The sequence below is a fragment of the Thunnus thynnus genome, chromosome 21 (genome assembly GCF_963924715.1).
Source record: "Thunnus thynnus chromosome 21, fThuThy2.1, whole genome shotgun sequence".
NCBI classification, from domain to species: Eukaryota; Metazoa; Chordata; class Actinopteri; order Scombriformes; family Scombridae; genus Thunnus; species Thunnus thynnus.
The window spans coordinates 11,922,039-11,947,638 of NC_089537.1; the positions used below are offsets into that span (position 1 = coordinate 11,922,039).

Consider the following 25,600-nt stretch of genomic DNA (forward strand, 5'->3'; position numbering starts at 1 on the left):
CAGGTCTCAGGGAACCTATTAGCTTTGATGTCTGTTTAGCATGTGTTTGTATATACAAATGTGTCCTATTACCGTCAAATTTGGTGTTTTACACTACAAAAAGGTGTGACACTCGCTTTCAACTTTTCATAGATTACTTAAAATGTGAAATACTGATTTCTAAACCATTTCAGATAAAGCGAGATAGAATTCCCATTCAACAAGGAAGCTAGGAATTATGAAAATAAGATGAGCAGTTTCCTTCAGGTATGATGAAGACCGACATGGTATTCATTAGTGGTTTGGCTGACTCCAAGTAACTGACTGAAGGCTCATGTGGAAACTAAACTTCATCAATCAGTATTACTGCCATCAGTAAGTAATGCTTTTCAAATAACCGGGATGACAGAAGGAGTTAAAGCTCCGCAAAAGTTTGGAAGAAAGACAGATTCAGCAGTTTGCTCAGCATGACTGGTGCATCTCACCTGTCAAAGATGGATTATATGTGTGGGTGTGTGTATTTATATGCTGTGCAGAGTTGAGTCCAAGTATATATATCTGTACAAAGGCAGTGTATTATTTTCAATTAAGAGTGCAATGATTCATCTTTTGCAATAAAAAAAAAAAAATCTGGAAAACTGTGTCAGCATGTAGTTTCGTAATATTTTTCATAGTTCTGCCAAATCCCCTGCTAGAGATAAATCTTTATCAAAGCACCATCTTATAATAGAGTCATATTTCTCCTATGTGAGGTTATAAGCAGCTGATTGTGGTGGTAATTGGCTGTTGAGACTATTTTAAATATGCTATAAATGCATTTTTGATGAAACAAAATGTAAAATCTCATAACTGTGATGTCCTGTACAAATAATCACTGCATAACAAGACATTTAAAAATGTGATATGGTGTAAAATAGGCCCACACCCACTGCTCATCCAGAGGCAAAAATATACAGTTTCACTTTACGCACTCATGACACTTTCATTCTGCAGAAGGTGTTCAAGTGCAAAAGCGTGAACACCAATCTTGCATATTATTTGACCATTACCAGCATCTTAAAGTCACTACTTAATTAATGAGGATTCATCTATATTGATCTCAAAGTGTTTCAAATTAGGACATCAATGAGGTCGTTAAAGATTTAATCCAATAAGACTGAAAACGCTGCTCATTCGCTTTTCACTGAACCCAGTTTTCCATCGTTAACATTTGTGTTAAATTGTTCATTTCACTCCAGTGTTTTATCTTTTAAATTGTCAGTCAGGTTACACAAATAACAGAACACACGTTTCTTTGAGTTGTTTAGTTTCTGCTTCACAAGGTTATGTTCTGTTGAAGGGTCTCAGCCCTGCTGTGATAATGTATGTTTTTGTTTTGTTTTGTGTGGTTATTTTGCGATGTTAGGGGAGATCCGCTTAAATCAGTGATAATGAAAACAGGTGTGCAACATTAAACATTCTGCAGTGAGAGACTAGGCACTCAAGTTGGTGCATTCATGGCTGTCAGTAATGTGCCAATTGCCAAATTGCTGTCAGCAGCAACAGTAACTTCATATCAATGTTGGTTATTCTATATTCTTTGAAGGCTTTGTGTCTCGCCAGCTCATCTTATGGTAACCTGAGCAGATGTTAGGTTCTAGTTAGTCTGAGAGGGTAAAAGAACAGTCACTGGTACTAGTTTGGGGGTAGGTGGCAGTTTGCTGAAAGTTTTAGCTGTTGTTTTTTTTCCCCTCTCTTCAATTTTAACTTTTGCTCAATTTCACAGTCTCATTTTTGTCCTTTATTTTGCTGGTGTTTTTGATGTTAAATGTCACCTTTTCCACTGATCTGCTTCTAGAACATCTCCTTTAAAGCTTTTCACTGCCATACAACATCAGTTGTGCTTTATGTAGATTTGGCGGTGCAACAAAGACAAATTTGATAGAAAACATTAATGTTACGAGTAATCTGATGCAATACAGATCGCATGATTTTCTGTTTATGAATGCTTTGTTAGCTATAAAGTGGAATTAGGGATGCAACTAATGATTATTTAGTCTACCAATTATTTTCTTGATTCATCATTTGCTCTATAAAATGTCAGAAAATAGTGAAAAATGGCCATCACACATCCTTAAACCCTGAGGTTTCGTCTTTTCAGATTGCTTGATTTGTCCAATCAAGAGTCCAAAAACCAAAGATATTCAGTTTTCACAAAAGACAGGAAAAAGAGGAAACCCTTTTAAAGGCTGGAACTAGGTAATGTTTGGCCTATTTGCCTGAAAAATTACTTAAATTATTAATCAACTATCACAAGTTGCCGAACTTTCTGTCAGTTGACTAATGGATTAATTGATTGAATTAATTAATTTAGCTCTAAGAGGAATTTCTGCATTATTTATATATAAAAAAAACGCCTCGCCACCAATACTGTTGAATACACATGAAGGCTATTTTTACCTGCCTGTGCAAACATGTGCTTGGATGTGTTGTGTGTGAACAGAGGACAAGGATAGAGTTGCATACAGGGTGTTGATGTAGACAGTTTCCAACAACAGCCATGTGTCCACTTATCCAGTTCCTCCCGTCGCAGCCGCCTCTCCCCACTCGTCAGTGATTAATTAGGAAAGTGAGTGGAATTAGACTATCAGCGGGCCAAGGGAGAGGATGAAAATATTTACAAAGCTCCCCGGAAGGGATTTCATTAGGAGTTGCCTCGTGGTGAGTCGCCTCTTCATGCCAACACGGAGTGGGAGTACTCTTGACCCTGGATGTCAAGTCTGTCCTTTGACTGTGTTAAATGCAATATTAACAGCAACAATACACATACGAAGCAGAAAATAAGATGCTCGTTTACTTATAGATTTAATTCTGATTACTAGGAGAGACCTCACACAAAGCACACTCAGTTATGGGAACTAAACTCTGTCCATGAGACAGAGCGAGAGAGACCATGAGAGGATAAACTACAGTATGCAGCACAAAATACCCATGGAACCAAGGCCTAACCCTACTGAGACTGCAAGCCAACCACTCTCTCCTCTCAAGGGTAAAAACATCAACCCACAAAGGCTTGGGAAATCGGTAAGCATCAGTCTTCTGGCTAATGTTTCTCACTTTGCTGTATGTTGATTGGCATGAGATACCCCGCTGCTGTGTTATTTCCTCTAGCTCTACTCCTCCTCCCATCCACTCCAGCTCTCTCAGCAGGGGTGAACTGACCTCAGAAACACACAGTACAAGCACCCAAGAGGCCACTGAATGCCTCTGATTATCAGGGGAAAAGTATATGCATCTATGACCAATTTAGGAGCCTTGAACTATTGTGATAGCACCTACTGTTATAAGTTGCTGCTGAGAAAAGTGATTTACATATAATGTAATTATTTGATGAGATTATGTTTAATAGAGCCAGCTAAAGTATCAATAAGTGGAATATCTCATCCTTTTAAGGTTAATACCACTGAGTGCAAGGATATGAAAGGCACTGTATTTGTGATCAAGTATTGGAAACATTTTTTCCAGGGACATTCTAATATATTTCATTTCTATTTTAATACATGAAATATATTAGAGTGTCCCTGCTTTTATATTAGCCATGCTGCCATGATGCATTTGTCAGTTGAGGTGGAAAAAAGAGGTTGTTGCCACTGAAAACACACTCGGTAATTTTGGCTCTAGTTGTGGAATTCCTTGGCTTTATTCCCAACCTTTGACCAAGTTGTTCATCAAAAGCACCGGACATAATCCAATATGTTTAGCAATAACTGGGGTTTTACTTTGTTTAGACGATATGTACATGTGATTTATTTCATCTGGAGTGCATGATTTATCATATAACTCCATCTCTACACACATAATGATACTTAAATTGAAGTTGTCCAGTATAATAAATATCTGGGAATTTGATTAAATAGCACTCTTACTTTTAAAGCTTTGGATATGTGTACCACATTTCATTGCACTTATCCACCCAGTAGCACCAAAGTGGTGGGTGGACTGACTGAACTGCCAACACTGCCATTCCCTCAAAAACAACCTTATTTACATTTCCAAAATGCCGTCATGGTTGTGGTCTACGTGGCTCACCTTCTGATCCAAAAATGCAGGTGAGGAAGGTCCTGGTGGAGGCCAATAGTCCTCTACAACTCACTAAAGGTTAGTATCCAGTTCTCGCTGTTCTCCAGAGACTCCATGTTACTCTGATTTTCGAGCAATCAAATAAAATCTCTGAACAATATGCTCACATCTCTCCTGAAATTACCCCATGCCCACATAGTCTGAATCCATTTATTCACTTGGAAATACGTCATATTGAAGAAGCTAAATATGTTCCAACTGTCATTTCACTGTCTACAAGTATCCAAATACAAACAACAGAACAGAAAACAAATTAGAAACCAGCATGAGTGCCTCCTTCCCAGGGACTTGCTGATTACAAGACCTTGGTGCCATCCACTTACTGGCACTCCTTTAAAAACAGGGCCAAGACAAGCAAGGCCACCTCAGCAGAAATGATGGGAATGGACAGCCGAAGCCTTACAGAAACTTCTTGTCTCCAGTAGAAAAAGTAGGCAGACACATCAGGAAATCACACTATTGCGTCTCCATATCATAGGAATTAAAACTGACATGACTAAACATATGTACTGTATTTTCTAACATGCCCGTTATCTGCAGACCAGTTTACAAAACAGGACTGGATGGATGGACAGAGAACTGTTTTGAGTTGGCTGGAACAAAGTTCTTGACCTATTGCGTGCTTTAGGTCAAGTGAACTCAATGTCCCAGATTATGCAGCAAACATCCAGGAACCTAATGACGAAGATGCAAGTCTGGTTTTCAGATTGTAAAATGTTGTCTGAACTTAATGTCAGTCGTAGAGCTCAGCTAAAAATGATGTTACAGCAACATGGTATATTAATGTCAAAAGAGGTTATTGCCTCCGTTTATAGTGCATATAACACACAGGGGATTAAGATCTGGGAGAGAGTTACAGGAAAATGTATTAGTCGAACCTCTACTGAATTCATTACTGTACAAACTATGGGGGCTGAGTCATAATCTAGGTTTTCATTTAAGGCAATAATCAAATGGCCTCTTGTTCTTGTTCTTCTCTGATGTTTATAGATTTCCATCCACTCTTCTCCACAGTTCCTCCAACTATTGACAAAATTATCCATCACTGCATATTAATAACAGACATTCAAGTATCTCTGTTTCTCTTAGGACGCTTTCTCTCCCTTTCTACCACTAAAACTAGACTCTGATAGTCCCTCAAAAACACAGTGTTTGTGTAATTCCCATTATCTTCTCCCATCAGCGGACAGTAAGAGCTGCAACTACATGACAAGTGTAATGTATTTCAAACTTGGGCAAAAACCAGTTATTAACTCACTATAACATTGCGTCTTTATAATCACGTCACCACTGACTTGTACCATAATGTTAACTTGTATTATCACAGAAAGAATCCTCTGCTTGAGATTAGCCAAACATTTCAACAGGATACTACGCCCAAGATAACATCATCATAATATTAGTGGTGAACGGTTGCTATTATTACCGAGAAGACAAAGAAAAAATTTTTGAATGGTATCATTATTGCGTGTGTTTCTCAAAACAAATGTTTCCCACAAACCCAAAACACAGACTCTAAATTGCAAAGTAGGTGCCTGTAGAGGTCACCAAGGTTCTCAGCAATGACACAATATGTTATGATATTATTGCCAATGATGATACTGGTCCTAATTTATAATCAACCAGATTATATGAGCTCAAACTAGCAAAAAATTCATCCTCCTGAAACGCCCCCTACTTCAGGGGGGTAACAATCTTGCCAATTTTCTGAAGAGTACATGCAATTTAATTGTTTATGTATCTGATTTATTGAAGAATTTTAATGGACTAAGAATCAGTCCTATATTAATTAAACTACTGACTGTATATTTATACATAATTACCATGAATTTGCAGGGACAGAGTAGTGCTCCTGATCAGTGGAAGAGCAAGAAACAGATGGCCTAACATGTACAAACTAACGCACATGTCTTCTCACAAGCCCCACAGGTTTGTGCGTGAGGATTCAGATTGAGAAGTTTAACCATGTTGATGTTTGAAATTGAGCTGCAATGATTAGTTGATTAATTGATTAGTCAAATCGACAGAAAATTAATTGCCAACTATTTTGAATAACTGATCAATCATTGAGTCGTTTTTTTTAAGAAAGAATAACAAAATTCTCTTGTTCCCGCTTCCTAAAATGTGAATATTTTCTGGTTTGGGTTGTGAACTGTTGGTCAGGACAAAACAAGACATTTTAGGTTGCATCTTGGGCTTTGGGAAAGAGTGATTTTTCATCATTTTCTGACATTTTAAAGACCAAACAACTAAATGATTAATCGACAGATTAATCAATAGTGAAAATAATTGTTACTTGCAGCTCTAGTTTGAAACATTAAGCATATGATTGGAGAGTGGAAAAGTGGATTCCATAGATATTATGGATACTCTTTTGTAACCAGAAACCATGATTTGTTTCAAATACTTATAATATATAATGTACAATTATAAGTCATGTTATGGCAAAAGAAAACCTGTTTATTTGTAACATGACAGGGTCATCAAAGAGTGAACCATTTCCTTCAAACACATCTGTCAAAAGACTAATCTGTTTGTTACTACAGAGATGAGGACATGACAAAACATCGCCAGCATGGCGCGAGTCACCCTCTTCCCGGAGGACGGGTGTGTTTATACGATCTGGAGGGCCCCCCAGGGCTATTGACTCAGCTGAACCAAAACTCTCCAGCAGACCCAGAAAATAATGGCTTGGTTGGAGGGGGTATAAGTGGAAGTAGGTACAAGCTGAGATAGTATCATACACTGTAGAACATGTATTTCAACATGTTATTTATTATTAGTTTTATTCTGGCATCTAACTGGGGTTGTCTTTCAATAGCGCCATGGTTATATTCCATGACATGGTTGTGGCTCTTTTAGAAGAGAGAGGGTAATGGGTGAGAAAGAAAACTCAATGCTGTTCACATGCTGTTTACATAAGGAAAGGCTGGCTGGGGATAAGAACTGGTTCCAGACACTTAGTGTGCCATTGTGTGCGTGCAAAGTCTCTGTCTTACGCACTCACACGAATTCACATAAAAGACATGGGCATATGCATATATACACACACACCAAAAATGTACATGTGCTGACTCCAGGAACACATAGTATCAGCAAAAGAGCATACAGCAAAAGAGCGTACAACCATACAATAGGACAATAGGAGTGTAAGAGCAGTAAAAATGAAAGTGAGCATTTTACTGACAGAGTTTGCTCTTCCACTGCTGACGAGTGAAACGATCAGAAAACAGCAGACTACAGAATGAAATAACAGACAAATTTATTTGTTTACGCCACTACAATCTGTGCCCAAGATGTCTTAATGACAAATCTCTTTCATAAAGAGAATCAAACCTCGAGTGCAAGACACTCACTTCCTTGCTTGAAGGCAACATTACTTCTTCCTCCTCCTCCATTAGTCTGTAATGCTCCTTCGGCTGAACAGAAAGCACCTTAAGGAAGCTGGCAAAACATGTCTGCATGACAGCTCACTGTTTTATTGAATTCAAATGTCATCCTGATAAACCTCACAGGACTGGAAGGAAGTACACAAATGCCTTTTTTTATCTTTAACAGATCTAATAAAGTGCCTAAAATATTCATGCGAGAGGTTACACTTAAGAGGAACTAGCAAACCTCCCTCAGCATCCCCTTCAGTATTTTCCCATCCCTCCCTGTGTGCAGATGTAAAAAGGCAACCTTGGGGAGCCCAGACCTAAACAATGTGGCTCTTAGAGGCCTGTTAAAGGCCTTCCCACCACCCCACCACCCCCCAGTCTCTTGGACGCTTCCTGTTTGTGCAAAAGATTTGTTGTCTTTGATATATCTGCTCTTTCACTCCAATCTAGAGGAGTGTGGCGGTCACATAATTTTACATCTCCTGGGTCAACCTCTGGGTCAGTGATTTCCGTGACGTTAAGCAGAAATTGAAAAGTCAAGGGCAAAGGTCAGTCAAAAACCAGTGTGCATACAGGTTGTACACATATTACTGACTCCTTACAAAAAAAAAACAAAAAAACGCAGCTGATGAGGCAAAACACACTTTCTGTTCTGTTACTCTTTGTCTACGTCACTTTCGTCCTCTCACACGAGCACAGTTTTTTGAGTCATGCAGGCAACAACCCTAACAAGGCAGGTCCATTCAGTGTGAGAGATGCAGTAAATATTTTCTGAGCCTTGGCTGCATCTGTGGGATGGTGCTAGAAGTGTCCCTGACACCTATACAGCACACTGAGAAAATAAAAGGTTTGTTAAAGTCACATTGGACGGGTCCCTTGTGGCCCATCCGGGGGTGATGTAAGTAGAGCTGGATGTGTATAAGTGTCAGGAGCCCAGGAATTAGCTCTGTGTAGATGGATGTTTGTTATGTCTATCTGAATTTCCGTTAGATGAAATACATGTTATAAGGTGTCCTGGTGGCTTACTGGAGTCCAGCCTTCCTGTCACATTATCTACACTATAAAAACACCATCAGGATTATATATTATAGCCTTTAACACCCCCAGACCAAATGCAAATCAGTTAGTATATGCCACTGTCAAGTGAACTACTAGGCTTCCCCGATGAACATCAGTCTTAAACAAGAGGCTTGTATGTTCTTAATGTAACACCATAATTACTGCAATATTTTAAACATAAGCATTTATGTTAATTAGGTGTCTAATTAAGCTGATAAATGCCTTAATTTACATCTATTTCTATGTGAGCAAGTTTGTCTTCACTTAACAAGAATGTATCAATAAATACCATACTCAAAACATTAAAGCGTTAACAGTTTTAAGGAAAAGTCTGCCTGTCTTCAGTAATACCGGTTATTTATATGCTCCAAAATGTAATACTTGGTGTACAAATACAGATTAGAGTTGATATTTGACATCTACACGACTCTGACCCTGTCACTCACCACAAACGTTCACCGAGTTCAGCACAGCAGGGATAGCGGAGCAACGATAATAAACTTTCCTCAAAAGGGGAAAGCTGGACTTATAGAAAGCTAAATGAGCAGCAAGAGTAGCAGCAACTTTTTGCAGCCGTTTGAAAGCACAGTTTAAGCAGCACAGTAGAAGAGCAGAGCAACACATTGGATAGACGCAATTTGTTCTCAAGAATGTCATGCAGCACAGATAAGCAGTATAGGACATGGATGTAAGATTAAGGTACAGATAACTAGAGCTGAGCAGCAGCATAAACTACAAAACAGGAGGTCAGTGGTTGAAATTATGATAAGAGGGGGGAAAAAAGCAAGTGGTCACAAACTCACTCAATTGGAATGTGGGTTGTGTGTTGAAAATGTGATGTTTCTTACTAAATGTGTGACAAAAGCCATGTTTAGCTTGATATAACAGAACAGAAGCAGATTCAAAAGGGCTGTTTGCAAGACAGTTACAATACCTAATGTTTGCATCCTCTAAATGTGGTGATTTTAACATCCATGTTGATTACTCCTCAAACATTCACACTGCTTATATTTTATACATCATTACATGTTTTAACCTTGAACAGTACATTTATTTATGGACCAACACATAACCATGGCCATACCTTAGACCTTGTTAACACCAAGGTTGTGAGAGTTCCCACTGTATCCGACGATAAATGCATAGTTTTTACCTGTGAAATATAGCATTAACACTGTCCAACCTCACCCTACGTGCTCTCACATTTTTAATGAACAAAGTGTCTCAAGGTTCTGTACACTTAATAATCATAGCTCACTCCTGTCTGAGCACCATCATACCAACAGACTGTTTTAACTCTGTCTGTCTGTCCATATTAAATAAATTGCTCTCTTAAAGTCAGGTCAAAGCCTAGAAAAAGAAAGCAGCTTTGGATAAATTATAATATTAGTAGCTGTAAGTCTGAGTGTAGGAGAGCAGAGCAGAAATGGAAGAAATCAGGTCTCCAAGTACACTATGAGGCTATGAAGGAGTTATTACTCCACTACAATAATATGGTAAAGAATGCAAGAGCACAATACTTCTCTGAATTTATCTCTGCCCATCGGCATAACCTCATATTTTTATTTAAGACTGTTGATCAGCTGGTAAATCTGACCCCTCCTTGTGCTCCAACTGAAAGTGATCCTGTCTGTGAAAAGTTTTTATCTTACTTCATCAATAAAGTAGAATCCATCCGATGTTCTGTTACCCCTAATGGCACATACTCTAATGTTCATCACCCACCACAGAACACTTAATCATTTTTCTCCCATTTCCTTGTCTGAGCTTTTAGAGATACTCTCTTCTATAAAAGTGTCTTCCGGTCTAGTTGATGTAATACCAACAAAGTTCTTAAAGTCATTGAATCTATTGGGCCCAGTCTGCTGTCAGTTTTTATTAGTTCTTCATCTAATGGTTGTATGCCCCTCTCAGGGTGACCAATAACCTTTCAATCACTGCTGACGCTGGATGTGCTTGTTCCTCTGGACCTTAGCTCTGTCATTGACACAGTCGAACATGTCATTCTGTTAACAGGCTGAGGCACTGGGTAGGAATATCTTCATACCTCTCAAACAGGAGGTTTTGTGTCTCCATTGATAGCCACATGTCATCTTTTGCTCCTGTCAAGTATGGTGTCCCTCAGGGGTCACTTTTGGGACCAATTTTATTTTTTCTGTACATGCTTCCCTTGGGACATATTATCCATAGACACGGTATTTCCTTTCATTGTTATGCCGATGACACGCAGATGTAGGCTTCCTGTCCGTTAGAGTCTCTAATCCTGACATGTTGAGTTCACTACATGACTGCCTATGTGATGTCAAAAGGTGGATGTCTCAACATTTTCTGCAACTTAACTCAAGCAAACCAGAGATTGTAGTAATTGGCTTCCAGCATATAACAAAACAAATTTTACCATCTACTGGTTCCCTGTTGGAACGTGATGCAAAGAATCTTGGCGTTTGGTTTGATAGCAACTTAAGCTTTGAGAAGCACACTACAAAACTTGTGTAGTCTTCATCATCTTAGATATATTTTCAAAGTATGATCTATTTTATCTTTCAACAACACATTTTACACACCTTCATCTCCTCACGCCTCAACTATTGCAACAACCTGTTCACCTGCCTCAACCAAAAAAATCTATTAATTGGCTCCAGATTGCACAGAACTCAGCTGCCAGACTTTTAACAAGATCCAAGAGAAATGACCATATGACGCCTGTTTTGGCCTCCTTGCACTGGCTCCCAGTATGTTTTAGAATTCATTTTAAGATCTTACTGTTGACTCTTAAGGCTCGTCTGACCTCTTAGGCCGTGTGCAGACCAAATCAGGCAGTGCGGCGAAAACGCTAGTCCTCGCATTCATTTGAATGGGGGTAGTGCATTTAGGCTGCAGAGGGTTTTGGCCACAGCAGTGCCGCACGAGCCTGTGGCCGGAAAGTTGATCCAGAGTCAACTTTTGGAGAAACTCAACCCGATGTCACGCTGCAGTTCCCAATCACAGCCGGTCTGATCAGAGCTGTAAAACCCTGCCATGAGGGAGTACAGAGATGTTACTAGGAGGAGGGGAGGACATTTCTCTTCATTGATGACGTTAAAAGTCACATACATGCCAGTACGTGACCTGAGATCCTCGGGCAGAGGTCATTTATCTGTTCCTGAGACGCGGCTGAAAACTAGAGGTGACAGAACATTTGCAGTCAGAGCCCCGAAGCTATGGAACGGGCTGCCTGAGGAAATCGGTGACCTCTTTTAAATCCTTTCTTAAAACATACTTTTATTGGAGAGCTTTTTCTGATTTGACTTGATTGTTATTGACTGTCCTTTTGCATGGCAACAGCGTAATTGGTTTTGTTTTATTTGCTTATTTTGTTTTTATGATCTGCTGTCATCTGTATGATTTGTTTCTGTTTTTATGATCTGCCTGTTTTGAAGTTGTTGCCTTATGTAAAGCATTTTGTAACATGGGTTTAGAAATGTGCTCTATAAATAGAGATTATTATTAGGGTTATAATCCCCAAAACAACAACAACAACCACCATCTTGACAGAAACATGCTGCAACACCAGTTTAGCCAATAACATTCATAATACTCAAACATGAGTATTCATATTCATCAACATGCAAATCAGCTGCATGAAAACATCCAAAATCACATGTAATGAATGAAAAACAAGCTCTGCAAGGGCAACATATGCAGCCACCATGGCAAACACTGCATACAGGTGGAGAGGGCAGCAGCAACAAAGGCCAAGACATAGGCCACAATCAACCAGCAGTAAGTCAGCCATGCACACAAACACCATCTGAACAGAGCCAAGATATCACCTCGCAATACACTATATTAGCACAAGCAGTAAGTTCTTACCTTGGTGAAGTGGAGCAGCAGCACCTTAGCAGACTTTTGGAACAACATCAGCACCAAAGACGGTTCTTTCCTGAATAAATCCGTCCTGAAGAAACAGTGATGACAATAAACACAGGCGAGTTAGCTTGTGAAATGCTGTGTTAACAACAGAAGCAGAAGCAGCAGGTTTGTAGCCGTTTTACAGCAAGGTGAGTGCGCGCACTGACAGTTTAAATAGACCGCCATATTCTACACAGGTGTGTCGGATAGGCTACATGTTGGAGCTAAAGCGTGTTACCTCCAGCAACTCTAGTTCGCGTGAGTAATCTGATAAATAACAAAATAAAGGAAGTTTTTTTTAAACTTATTGATTTTACCCTGATATTAGTTGTACATGTTGTAGCTCCCCTGAGACTGCTGTTCACTTGTTTTGGTACACTGCGGTCAAGCCAGCTGCCACGTTATTTCCTTCTGCGCGCGTTATTACGGTAATGAGGTTTTTCCACCTGGACGAATTGAATGATCCGTGGGGAAAAAAATGCGGTTTCATTTCATTTACTTTACAGTCAACTAATAGTATTAGAGTTTGATGCAGAAAGTGGAATGAAAAAATACATATTTATTGCTCTAAACGCTAAATCAGTTTCACTGGCTCACCAAGGAGGTTATGAATCTGGAGAATCCACTGTGGAATTTGAATAAACAGAGCCTTGACGTCTTTTATACAAATTAACAAGGTATCATATTCAGCATATTATGGAAAGAATCGGTCTGACCCCAGGCAGCTGCACAAAAAGTTGCAGAACGATTCATTGTGGAAAGTGTTTGATAAAAAAGTACATCTTTAGCCACAGAATCCATCTGAAATAAAGTGTCCTTCTCTACATCTTAAGTGATTCATTTGATTTGCTTCCAGTGCCTGATTTCACTTACTGTTTTAGTTCATTCAATCTTACTTTTATATTTCAAATGTTTCGTTGTAGTGTGCTGGTGATCATTATATTTTTGGTGCAGGGGTCGTGGGAGTGGCATCTGGTGTTCAGAGTAGAACCACAAATAGAAGAAACAATGGCACGACCAATGGCATTTACTCAAATACAGAACAAATAACAAGTATCGTTCATTTAAAGTTTACAAATGTTGTCAAATACTGGCTACAATAAAAGAAATGGCATCATGACAATACTGAATATACTTTTAAACAACCCGAGTGGCATGTCTTGATGGCGTTCCAAAAGCATCAGGACAAATTTAGACTTTGGATTGAAAACAGACAACAATTACTCAAATAAACCAATGATGACAATGACTTTTAACCACCCACACAACGTTCCAATGTTATCAGTAGAGTAATTGAGTTCCTGGACTCAAGTCAAAACTGTATGACATTTGGGTCATTTGAATATCCCAGATGACAGTCGCAACTGCAGCTGGAATATCACAGGCCACATTTTATTATGCTCTGCTATCCAAGGTTAATGTGCTCTTAGGGAACACAAACAGATAGGTCGCTTAAAGTGAACACATTGTGTTTGTGTTCATGAATTTTTTACTACAGTAAAATTGTTTGTGCACTTACTTGAGATGTTTTGAAATTTACCTTGAGTTAAATTACTGATTGGAAACAGATAGTTTCCTTTTTATAACATGCTGAATATGCCACCGCATATTTGTGTATCATGTCATTGAAATTCAGAAAAGTTCTGTAAGTTTTTGTGCAGCCACCTGAGGTTGTCAAGGATGTGTCAGAAGTGAACTTATTGACTGGAAACAGACAGTTTTCTTTTTATAATTTTCTGAGCAGAACTTCTTGTTTTAGTGTATAATATTCACTCACTGGCCGCTTTACTAGGAACACCTGTGTAGACTAATGCAATCCAATACAACAGTTCTGCTGCTGAAGAATTATCACCTTTCTGACAATATCAACAAAAACTGAAAATTTATAAGCTTCGTAAATGTAGAATTTATGGCAGAGCTGTTGTATTGGATTGTATTAGATTTCACAGGTGTCCCTAAGTGGCCGGTAAGTGTATTTTGAAGGATTTTTTTCCAAAATTCCATAGTTAATTATTCTGGAAATTCAGAGCCAGTGAAATTGATTTGGTGTTTAGAACAATAATTAAAGTATTTTTTTGAAAGCAATGGCAAACCGCATTTTGTCGACGCATTTTTCAGTCCTTCCAAGTGGAAAACATTAACACACGTGTACACACAGGAGGAAATAATGTGGTGGCTGGTTTGACAGGAGTTTTTGGTGCTGTCCTGTTGTGAGACTCTTTTGGAATAACGTGTAGCTTTATCAACAGCCGTATTTTGGAAACATACTGTTTAGCATACTAGAAGATATTCAATTACAAGCTATATATTACAAATCTTATTGGCTAAATTATTATCATATTCATAAAAGCAAATTCACAGGTAAAAAGCTGAATTTCTTGGTTTTCACAAAGGAGGTCAAACACTACATTGAGTCAATTTGATTTTCCTGTAATCCAAAGGCTGTATAAACTACCTGTTTTTTGTTGAAAATCTTTATATGAACTCTGTCCTCTAGCTCAGAGTTTGTTTATTTTTGTTTTATTTACCTTTCTTCTGCAAACCATAAGATGAATATTTTGATATTCCGTATATGATCATTTTGTGAGAGGAAATTGTAATCGTTTCTCATGTCAATAAGAAGAAGAAAAAAAATAAAACGTTTACCTAAGCTAGTATTTTTTTCTAAATTTATCAACTTAGCATTATTGCTCACATAGCTCTAGCCCCAGTTAGTGCCTCTTGTATTATCCTTACATTCACGTCACAGAGCTAAGCATGTTTTTTTCTTTTCTGAAAGATAAATCCCCGTGGACAGTGGTGGGAGAAGTACTCAGATCCTTTACTTAAAGATCTCCTCCAAACATGTTTTAAGATATATAAAGTATATAGTATAAAATACTCTTCTTTGAATAATAATTTGTGTCTGTTATGGTTTTCCCGCAAAGAAAATATCAGTTATCTTGTAAAAATCGTTAAAATGGCATCTCCTTCTTCTCCCTCATTAAAAATTACAGAATCTATAAATATGCAGATGTATTTAATTTCATAAGTTTAACTGCTGGAGACAAGATATCTCCTTTTGCACTGTAATTAAGATCATACTTAAGAGTGATCCTACTTCTGTAAAAGTACAGAAGTATTATGAGCTAAAGTATTAAAACTACTTGATTATTTATTTATTGGAACTGCTAACAACTCACAACGTGAAAAGTAGCCACAGCTACACATGTGCAGTAATCTGAAAAGTAGCTACAGCTGTCAGATAAATGTAGTAGAGTAGAAGTACAAAGTAAAATAAAATGGAAATACTCAAGTTAAGTAAAACCGTACTGAAGTACAGTACTTGAGTAAGTGTATTCAGTTACATTCCACCACTGCCCACAGATGTTTCTAAAACCATGGCAATACCTTAAAAGGTAAAGTTGAACAGATCTTTTTCACTGCAGACATTTTGACAAACACAGGTGTAACTAATAACATTAACTGCATTCCTTTGCAGTGATTTCTGGATCAGAGCCATCGTTAATGTTATTAGTTCCACCTGCACTTTTCCTGCTATGACAAGTCAAAATGTCTGCTGTGTCCTCAGTGTGTACAAAGTCTGTCAGTTTAGGTACACTTGCATTTTAATAAGGGAAACTAATGAGGAACATGTGTGCAAAGGTTCTTGATCATTTCATTTTAATAAAATTCAACTTGGCTCTTTGTTACTAATTTACGCATCAATTAATGCAAGTTTTTTTGGGTTTTTCTGATGGAAGTCATGCAGCACCTCTGAAACTCCACCATTTTTTTTCATGTGTCCTATATTTAGAAAGGTATAACAGAGATGAGCTCAGCTTCTTGTCACTCAATACCTATCAGCAGTTAACAGTAAGAGCTCAGACTTCAGACCTCGCAGAATATTGTCTTTCTTCAGCAGGTGGCTGTGTGATGGTTTGGCATTTTAGTGCCTGTGTGAAAGGACTGTCCTTCCCTGCAGTGCTCTGTGCTACCAGTAATTAGTCATCAATTCATTCTACTACAGCTTAAGTGCTAACACAGCTAATCTTGTTAGAGTGATTTGATTAGAAAGATCATCGCCCACTATCACACCTCCAGGGTATGAGCACTTGAGATGAAGCCTTGTCCTCTTTCTGGCCTTATTCACACAACAACGATGTTTTTCTAGATGATAAATGACCTTATTTCTTAGATTTTATTCTAGTTGCACCAGATTCCTAAATGTTGCGCAACATGAATTTAGAAATAGTCTTGGGATGACCATTTGTGTGTGTGTTTTTTTTTTAGAATGAATCATGGAGTTCATTTTCAGGACATGATGTTTTACTTTGCAAACAGATTAACCACAACCTGAAATAAACACCACCCATTCACTTTAAAAATGTAAAGTACCTAATCTTCTCTCCCCAGGTCTTCATTTTTAAGCCGTAGCCATCTGTTTCTGCTTGTACTGGATGTAAATTGTGTAAATCAATGTTGTAGTACGGGGTGTTGCAACAACATCCTGTCTCCACTGAGAGATGTTTGCTTTGTGGAAAATACAGTTGGAGATTCAGAGCTTGATACCCAACTCTCTCCTCACTTCCTGAGGGGTCTCGTGAGTCAGATATAGATTGCTGATAATTCTTGTGGCAGTAAGACCGAGAACGTGTGGACGATTTGATACCATACGGATGCTCGCTGCCGTGACAGGATATGCAATAAGATGACATTCGCCTAATGGATGATTCTTATCGTTCACAGTAATTGAAGACATAATGGAGTCTGATCATAATACCCTAGAGGTGTAAATGGCTCTGTTGCTGTGTTTCAGACGTAAAGTGAGATACTCGCCTCCTCTCTACAACCTGCCCTTCCTGAAAAATGACAGGTATAAAGACTGATGAGGCCTCCGGTATGTTTCTGTATTTTCAAAAAGTTTTACAACTCCAGATTGCCTTTTGACCCAATGTGACCCAAATGTGTCTGTCAGCCATAGAGAGCTTGGTATATGTGATCATTCTCAAATGACTAGGTCACACCTGAGTGAGCAAAAGCTACCAAACAGGACCTCCACTTAGCCCAAAGTGTTTGTTTTTCCTTTCTTTCCTCGTTTGTCTTTAACCCAGGTGATGGCTTTCTTTACCGTCAACACTGCAGACACTGAAACTGAGGGGATTTACGGGATGACAGCCATGCTGCCTCATCCATCACTATCCATCTCCATAGCAGTTGCGATAGCGGCTTCGGACTACAGCAGAGAGGTGAGGATGTGACCCACTTCTCAACACCTGTCAAGACTTCGAGAAAGAAAAGAATAGCGAGAGACAAATATCTTTAGCATCAAGCTGTGTCTGATGGATGTTTGCAGTTGCTAAAAATAGAAATCCTTTCTCATTACAGCTGGATTACACAACAGTTAAGTCTTCAAAGTCCTCCCTTTCATGGCGAGCAAATTATTTTATTGCACATGAAATTATTCTTTCTAGTACGCTTTTACTTGTCACACTCATCAGCAAGTGCCTCAATCACATTTAAATAGCCTCTGCAAAGCCAGCTTGACCGTGGGGCGTCGTCTGCTCCGTTACCTTGACACACATGCACATACAGTCACACATTCCAACAATAGGTGCCCCTCTTTAGAAAAAAAAAAAAAAGTGTGACAAATGAGTGACAGCTGAATTGCACTGGAAAAGGGGAAATGTTCTTGGGAAGCATGGAGTGAAAGAAAACCAGTAACCCAACTGTGACTCCACCCCACCACTTTTACCCCTCTCCTAGCCCCTGATACACCCTGATCTGAGCCAAGGGCGAGCTCGTGGCAGCTATTAATACAGTGTGTCGACAGGTCTAATCACAATCAGAGCCTCGCCATTCCTTTCATGCTGTGCGGAGGACAAGGGACAGGACCGTCATGGGATGAGAGATGATTGCTGGTCGATGAAGAGCAGTGGTCAAGATATTAAAGTAAGATTAACCAAAGTGCTGCCTATGATTATGCACATGTGTGTCTGCTTAATTAAACTGTGATGCTGAATTGAACACCCTCAAAAGATTGTGCAACAGGCCCAGATTCGGCGGTCTAATCAACTCTACCTGTCAGAAGGAGCAATAAATGTCATATGAAAGAGAAAGTGAGTGATTAAAAGCAGACATTAAGAGAGAGGGAAGAGGCGCTTGGGGAGTAGGGGGGGTGGGTGGAAGAGGGGAGGAGGAAGCGAGAGGGGAGGGAGGAGGCGGAGGAGAGATGCTATTGTGTAAGATTGTGTGTTTGTTTGTGTGTGTGTGCAGACTGTTGGAGATGGGCTAGGACAATACGGAGCTGACTGACTCCCAATATAATTCATTCATCATTGTAGTGTGTGTGTGTGTGTGTGTGTGTGTGTGGGAGAGAGCGAGAGTAGGGGGGTGGTTGTGTGTATGTTTGTGTGTCAGACGGTATTCCTGCTCGTCTCGCTCCACCAGTTAAGTTAAATCAGAGGCAGTCACTGGCACACTGCGGTGGTCTCTATCTCTCTGTCTGTCCAGCTCTGAAAGCATCAAAAGCCTCCTGGTTCAGCACCGCAGGTAAGATCTCACATTACCTCATTCTCAGGAAGATGTTTTACCAACTTTTAAAAAATTATTTTGGCAGTCTCAGTTTATCAACTCTTTAAACATTACTTTCTACAACAGCTTCTGTCATTGGATCAACCAATTTTAATTCATTATGACTGCTTTTAGACATTTCTAGTATTCCAACACAAAAAGGTTTCTGTAAATATTTATCTCATAAACCCCTTTGTTGAAAATCACTGACATAACCTTGGGAACCCACACATGTGGTGAATGAACCAAATGTGTTAGATGCATTTACTGACTTGATTGGTGCCACCTGTTGTTGCTGTTTGTTTAAGTTGTTCATGTGTAAGTCCTGTGTGTGCAGAACCTTTAAAAACCACATCTACTGTAGCTTACTGTGTGAAGAGGGATGGGGAAAAATCCAGGACTTCAGTATGCAAACCATACCAACAGAAGGCTGGACGGAGTCTATAGTAAAGTTTACATAGCAGAGATCATATAACCAGAGATAATTGGATCCACTTCCTGATAAACAGTAGCTATGCACTCCCTGAAAATCCTCATTTATGAAGAATTTAATCCCACTACAGAGAAGAAAGAGGGAGATGGTGAAGAAAACAGAGTGGCTGTTGAATAGCAGGGAAGAGAGCAAGTGAAAAACAGGTGACATTTAATTTTCAACCTTGTTAGTCACGAGAGACACGTATAACTGATGAGGGAAAGAGAAATAGAGTAATGGAGTAATACTGGAGAATGAACATGTAAAGGAAGAGAGGAAAAGAGGTAGTTCAGAGAGAAAGCTGCTTAAACTAAGAGTTTTGTATTTGTTTCACTTTTATAGAGGCCTATTTCCACTTGTAAAAATTCTATTTTGGAGACAAAAGCTGGACCGTAAAATGTGTTATTTAATAAAATCTCAGGTTCTAGAGCAAAACAATCTTCCAAAAAACTATCCTGACGATTTAAAATAAGTAGGGGAGAAAAGGATTTATAATCTGTTTTGTTGTTGTAGTGAAAGTGCCGCTGGCGTATTTTACAAAATACAGTAGCAGAAATGAAGGGAAGCTTCACAGGCCAAAGTTTGCGCTGTTTAATTGTGCAAGTCATATGAAAGTGCAGTTTTGTAAACAGGAAAATGCAGACGTGGTTTCTGAAGCCAATACTTCCATTAGCTCCCCTGCGGCAACCAGAAGTCAAGTCATTTAGTTCATGGACACTGTCACGCTCTCTCTCTTTCTCTCTCTCTCTCTCTCTCTCTCTCTCTCTCTCTCTCTCTCTCTCTCTCTCTCTCTCTCTCTCTCTCTCTCTCTCTCTCTCTCTCTCTCTCTCTCTCTCTGTACACACAATCATCTGCTCTTTCTCTTTCTGAACATGTATGTATAATAATGTAATGGATCGGGGCATTTCTTTTAATTGCAACCAACTTAATTGCATGGCACTACCATAGTTGACATTTAAAGAGTTTCTATAGCAGTCAGAGAGTTTGCTCTCAGTCAAGTTTCCTACTTACAAAACCCTTGAGCTGAAGTGACACCCTGTAAACTGAGACAGAGGAGGAAGTGAGTTTTAGGATGATACTAGCAAAGACTTTACACCTTTCCTTATATTCTGTATTCCTGTAACAAAAAAATTGGTTTGCGACAAATGTAAGCAGTTCATTTCTTGCCGAATGTTCAGTCTTGAAACGAGGCCTAAACATGCGGATGATCATGAGATCGTGGGAGGCTGAGTTGGTGTGTTCCCAGTAAGTTGAACCTCACTTCATGATGGGCTGGTATAAATCATTAACTCCATCAACCAGATATTATAGTGGCTCTCTCTATGGGCAGCCAGATGGTGGTGCTCATGTCAGGGCAGCCGAGTGCTCAGGCCGAGGGCAGCCTCAGATATCTTTGTTGATGGGAACCATGTTTCTATCCAACCAAAGTCACGCCAGCTTTGTCAACTCAGGCTGTGATAACTTTAGCTTTTAAAGAAATTCCCATCCAAGAGGCTGCTTTTAAATATCCCAAAATAGGATTATAAATGGATTGTTGCTACTACAGCGGCATTCAGGAATAAGCAATTGCGCCGCAGAGGAAAAAATGTCCCCAACTTCCTCCTCATTCTGATTTCATCATTCATTGTAAGCAGCTGTGTGTTTGCAATCAGTGCTGGCCCCTCTGGTCCATTGTCTTGTCCGAGAGGATGTAGCTTGCTCGTGGACCTTGTGAAGTAGGTGTTTACCTTCCTGTCTGTGGTCACCCGGGGTTTATGGCTGTCATTCAGTAATGTGCCAGCTCACTCCATCTCACTGGACACGGCAACACTAAATCACCTGCTTCCTAGTCACCTTCTGTCTGTGCCACCAAACCCTTTATTATGGGGCTCACTTACATATATAGGCGGCAATAACTTTCAGCCTTGTTTATATTATCTCCCATCACATGTCCCCTCGTCTTGTGTATCTCCCTCATGGAAAAATACTGGTGGTGAAAATGCCAAGCCTTCTAATAATGCTAAAAGGCATGTGGTATGGATTTTCTCCCATATTTCCATTTGTGGTCATCAGAAATCTTTTAAGCATCAAGAGATTTTCTTAAACTGTTTTAAATCCTTAAATTGTGAAACTGATATGTCGCTTTCCCCTGTACAGTTTAAATTCACAGCCACCCACTGTTATAATCATTAGCGAAGGAAAACACTTGTATAGTAAATCCAAGCAATGACGTCTGTGTTGGTGCTTTACGCTACCTACTACACCGGGTCTGTGCAGGAAACTCTCAGAGATATTTCATTATTCTGTTGCCCTTGGCAGCCACACATCTTCCACACTCAACAATCCCCACATCTGCAACCGATACGGTTGTTGCTTTAGCGCACAGAGGTTTTTTTTTTGTTTTTTTTTTCTTCAAAGAATTCATCTTCTGAAACCTGGTGGAAAAAAATAAGGAGATCTTTTGACTTGGAGATAAAATAGTTCTACCGGAGGGGCTCAGACAGTCTTAATGCCAACCAGAGGGCAATAGGAATGCAGTTCGTGAAACTTTTTAAAAGTGCATTCAATAAGTTGTCCACAGTAGCTGTCATAGCAATAGCAGAAACTGTTGTTGTTGTTTTTTTAAATAAAAAAAATGATCAGTACTAGCTGAGATCAAACTAAATTTATAATTTTCTATCATGGTATCCCTATCCTGTGTCATTTGGAAGATGCAAAGAGAATAAAATGTTGAAGCTAGAATGCCATCTTGTGGCAGGACACAGACTTAGTTCAGTTAAACTGGTTATCAGAGAATGTGGTATTTCCATTTATATTCTGGCAGCTCATTCAGTAGTCTGAATGGTATCTGTATCATGTTAAATAGTCAACTTTATATTCTAATAAACTGCCCAAAAAATATTTCATTTTCTCCTTATGCCATTTGCCCAAAAAGTATGCTTTCCCCTGGCATCTGTTTGATTTTAATGCAGCCGCAATCATGTTGTCATTTTCATGTAATTAGTAATAAAAAAACTATCTTTGCTATTTAGTAATAGTAACACGAGGCTTATGCTGATATTGTTACATCAGCTCTACTAATGATGCTCACTAAGCTATTAAACATAAAGACTCTCAACTAAAGGGAGAATTTGTTTTTTATTCCCATTTCACATTCTGCTCCTACAAATGAAGCAAAAAACTAGCCCTAGGCAAATTTTCCGCAGCAAGCAGGTTTGATTTTCTCACAGAGGAAAGTTTCCACAGAGCCGAATCCCTGCTGTCCTGTTTGTTTAGGTGTGTGCTGATTAGAAGTTCTCATGCTGGGTACAATGTATCTCTGCACACCAAGGGTTTGAAACGTGACATGTCTTTTACAGTGACTGGAGCCTCAACTCTCTCTCTCTCTCTCCTCCCTGCTACCTCCGTGTTTAATGGTGTTGTTATCCAAGCTCTCACTTTTCCATGCAGCCTTCATTAACACAGGTCGTAACACACGGCATAAATGCTCTCCTTCCGGGTACTGACAGTCAACCCAGATGGACGGGCCATTTGATAAACACTGTACAGTTTTACTGTTGCCATTCATTAGCCAAGAGACGATTTAAAGGAGAAGGCAGAATGTAGACTGTCTGAATAATGACGTTTCAAAGAGCATTTTTGGAATATTGAATAACATACATCTGTTTTTCATGGCATCTTATTTTACAGAAATAACACAAAGCATCAGGATGGCTTTAATGTGCAGGTCTTTAATGAGCTAGTGTAGGGTGAGCACTTTCATGGGTGCTCGTGTGGATTAGCGTTTATGGGCCATGCCAGTGGTAATGATGGCTCTTCCCCTACACTGCCTGTGACATTTTTGTTGTGTTTCTTTTATAGGACTCGCTGAGGCCCTCGCCCAAGGCCTGTATCAGTCACCACAGACGCACCCTGCCGACAGGGCCCCCTGTTAAAAGTCCCAGGATCTGGCACTAAAAAGGGAAAATGAAGAATATAACGGCAGGAGCAACAGAAGGGATAGCTTTGACATGCGGCATGTCTGGGAGCCATGAATTCATCTTCACCCTGGTACCCATCGTCTACAGCTGTAACTTTGTCATCGGCATTATCGGAAACAGTATGGTGGTGGCTGTCATCTACTGCTACATGAAGCTCAAGACGGTGGCCAACATTTTTGTGCTGAATCTCGCCGTTTCTGACCTCACCTTCCTCATCACTCTACCCATGTGGGCCACCTTCACCGCCACAGGCTATCACTGGCCCTTTGGAGGATTCCTGTGCAAGGCCAGTGCAGGGCTGGTCATTTTTAATCTCTACACCAGCATCTTCTTCCTCACAGCACTCAGCATTGACCGTTACCTGGCCATCGTGCACCCAGTGCGATCACGCAGGTTCCGCACTGTGGCGTATGCACGCATCACCTGTGTAGTGATCTGGTTTTTTGCTTTCCTGCTTAGTGTGCCCACAGCATTGACCAGAGATGTCCACAACATCACAAATTTAAATACTACAGTATGTGCCATTCTGCACCCGAACATTGAGAATGCCGTGAGGTTGAAAGAGCTCCTGCTGGCCATCAACCTGATGAAAAGCCTGCTGGGCTTCCTGGTGCCCTTCATCATCATCATCACCTGTTACTGCCTCATTGGTCGGGCTCTGGTGGGAGCGAGACATATTCAGAAAAGCTCCCGTTCAAGGGATGATGAGGTGCTGCGCATGCTTGCAGCAGCTGTCCTGGCCTTCTTCCTGTGCTGGGTGCCCCATCAGGTGTTCCACTTTATGCAGGTGCTCACCCAGCTGATACCGGTGAAGGAGAACTGTGCCATCTTGGAAATAATTGACACTGCCATGCCCTTCACCATCTGCATTGCCTACTTCAACAGTTGTGTTAACCCTATTGTGTACGGCTTTGTAGGGCACAATTTTCGCAAAAACTTACTGCGCTTGTTGCGTTGCTCACCAGGTGGAGCTCCCGGGGCTCACCCGAGCATCAGCTCCAAAATGAGCTCCTTCTCCTTCCGTGCCTCCGAAGCACTGAGCCTTACAGCCAAAAGTAAGGCCTCTTCTGACAGTAAGTGAGAAAAAAGAAAGAGGGTACAATTTCACACTCCCCACGTTTTTGGTTTGTGGTTAAGGGGCCAAGGAAGGAGACATTCCATGCTTTTAAAACCCCAACTGTATTACCAAGCACTGAACCATGCAGATTGGTTGTAATGTTGTTTTCATGTCCCTCTATAAATGAGTCCAAGAGATATTTACTACCTATGTACAATCTGCAGAATAATTATTCATAAATCATCAAGTCATGCTTGTCACATCCATGCTGGCAAATGTTTGTCTCTAAGCCCATGAAATGAATGTCAGTGTCACTATATATAAAAAATCCAGATAATATTGGAGTGTTGGCCTGCTAGAAGAGACTATACATAATTAAAGATCGCTTATCCCATTATTTATATAAGATATGCTTGCACTGCAGGATTTTGTTGCCATTGTGCCTTAAGGATACAGTGCAGTAATATATTGTCCAGTGATAATCATTTTGTGTGCTCAGCAGGTCTTTCACCAGTTGGGACAGTGATCAAATACTCAGTAAAGATGCCAAAGCTAAAAAAAAAAAATAAATAAAAAAAAAAAATCATAAGCCTCCCATTCATGCTCTGCCAGCAGCTATGCATGAAACGATTGGAAATGTGTAGCAAAAATGTGATGTAAATTTATAGCAGCTAATAACATAATTGACTGTTAACTAGTGCCAGTATGCTATGTATGGTATTGTCAAATTATGTGCTCCTTGTGAAAATGTATAATAAGTGTTTGAATAATGAGATGGAAATGCTGAGATGTTTCAAAGTCTGGGAGAAACATGCTGTATAAATAAGAGTTCAACACAAACGCTCCAGGTGGGGTGATTATTGTCAATAACTGTGGTGGTTGTCTTTGTGGTATTTAAACATGTTGATAGATTTTTTTTCTACTCTCTAAGTGTACAGTTTGTGAATATATGAAAATATGAATAAAATGGAGAAAAAAAAAGTACACTCATAAGTTGTATGCTTTTTAAATGACCTCATGTATTTCAGATCATCCTGATTTGTCATAAAATGTGTCATCATTCACCAGAAACATCCAAAAATAGCAATTCTGAGATTAAGTAACTGTTCTTTCTATTAGGAATCAAAATCAA

General features: G+C 39.6%; 2 protein-coding genes across 15 annotated transcripts in view; one reads left to right on the top strand and one right to left on the bottom strand.

Moving 5' to 3' along the window:
* Window positions 1-14,998, bottom strand: part of zic4 (zic family member 4) — a 112,640-nt gene extending 97,642 nt beyond the window's left edge. For 4 of the 8 annotated variants that reach the window (XR_010925071.1, XR_010925075.1, XR_010925072.1 and 1 more), the window contains exon 1: window positions 12,390-12,474. The gene's annotated coding sequence lies outside the window, so the exon portion shown is untranslated. Of the gene's footprint in view, window positions 1-12,389; window positions 12,475-12,745 lie in introns of those variants that run through there. The other 4 variants (XR_010925077.1, XR_010925078.1, XR_010925073.1 and 1 more) reach the window with 3 other exon arrangements.
* agtr1b (angiotensin II receptor, type 1b) lies at window positions 12,490-25,454 on the top strand. Of its 7 annotated transcripts, XM_067577564.1 has the most exons (6): window positions 12,598-12,686; window positions 17,227-17,307; window positions 17,522-17,656; window positions 17,796-17,810; window positions 18,241-18,359; window positions 23,293-25,454. In XM_067577564.1, exon 6 carries the CDS (start codon window positions 23,398-23,400, stop codon window positions 24,490-24,492), a length of 1,095 nt encoding a protein of 364 aa, XP_067433665.1. In that variant the 5' UTR covers window positions 12,598-12,686; window positions 17,227-17,307; window positions 17,522-17,656; window positions 17,796-17,810; window positions 18,241-18,359; window positions 23,293-23,397; the 3' UTR covers window positions 24,493-25,454. The 7 variants fall into 7 exon arrangements, with proteins under 7 accessions (XP_067433663.1, XP_067433665.1, XP_067433660.1 ...); XM_067577562.1 differs by lacking the exons at window positions 12,598-12,686; window positions 17,796-17,810 and adding an exon at window positions 12,490-12,577 and having other exon boundaries at window positions 17,227-17,283; window positions 18,174-18,359; XM_067577559.1 differs by lacking the exon at window positions 17,796-17,810 and having other exon boundaries at window positions 18,174-18,359.
* Window positions 25,455-25,600: the final 146 nt, after the last annotated feature.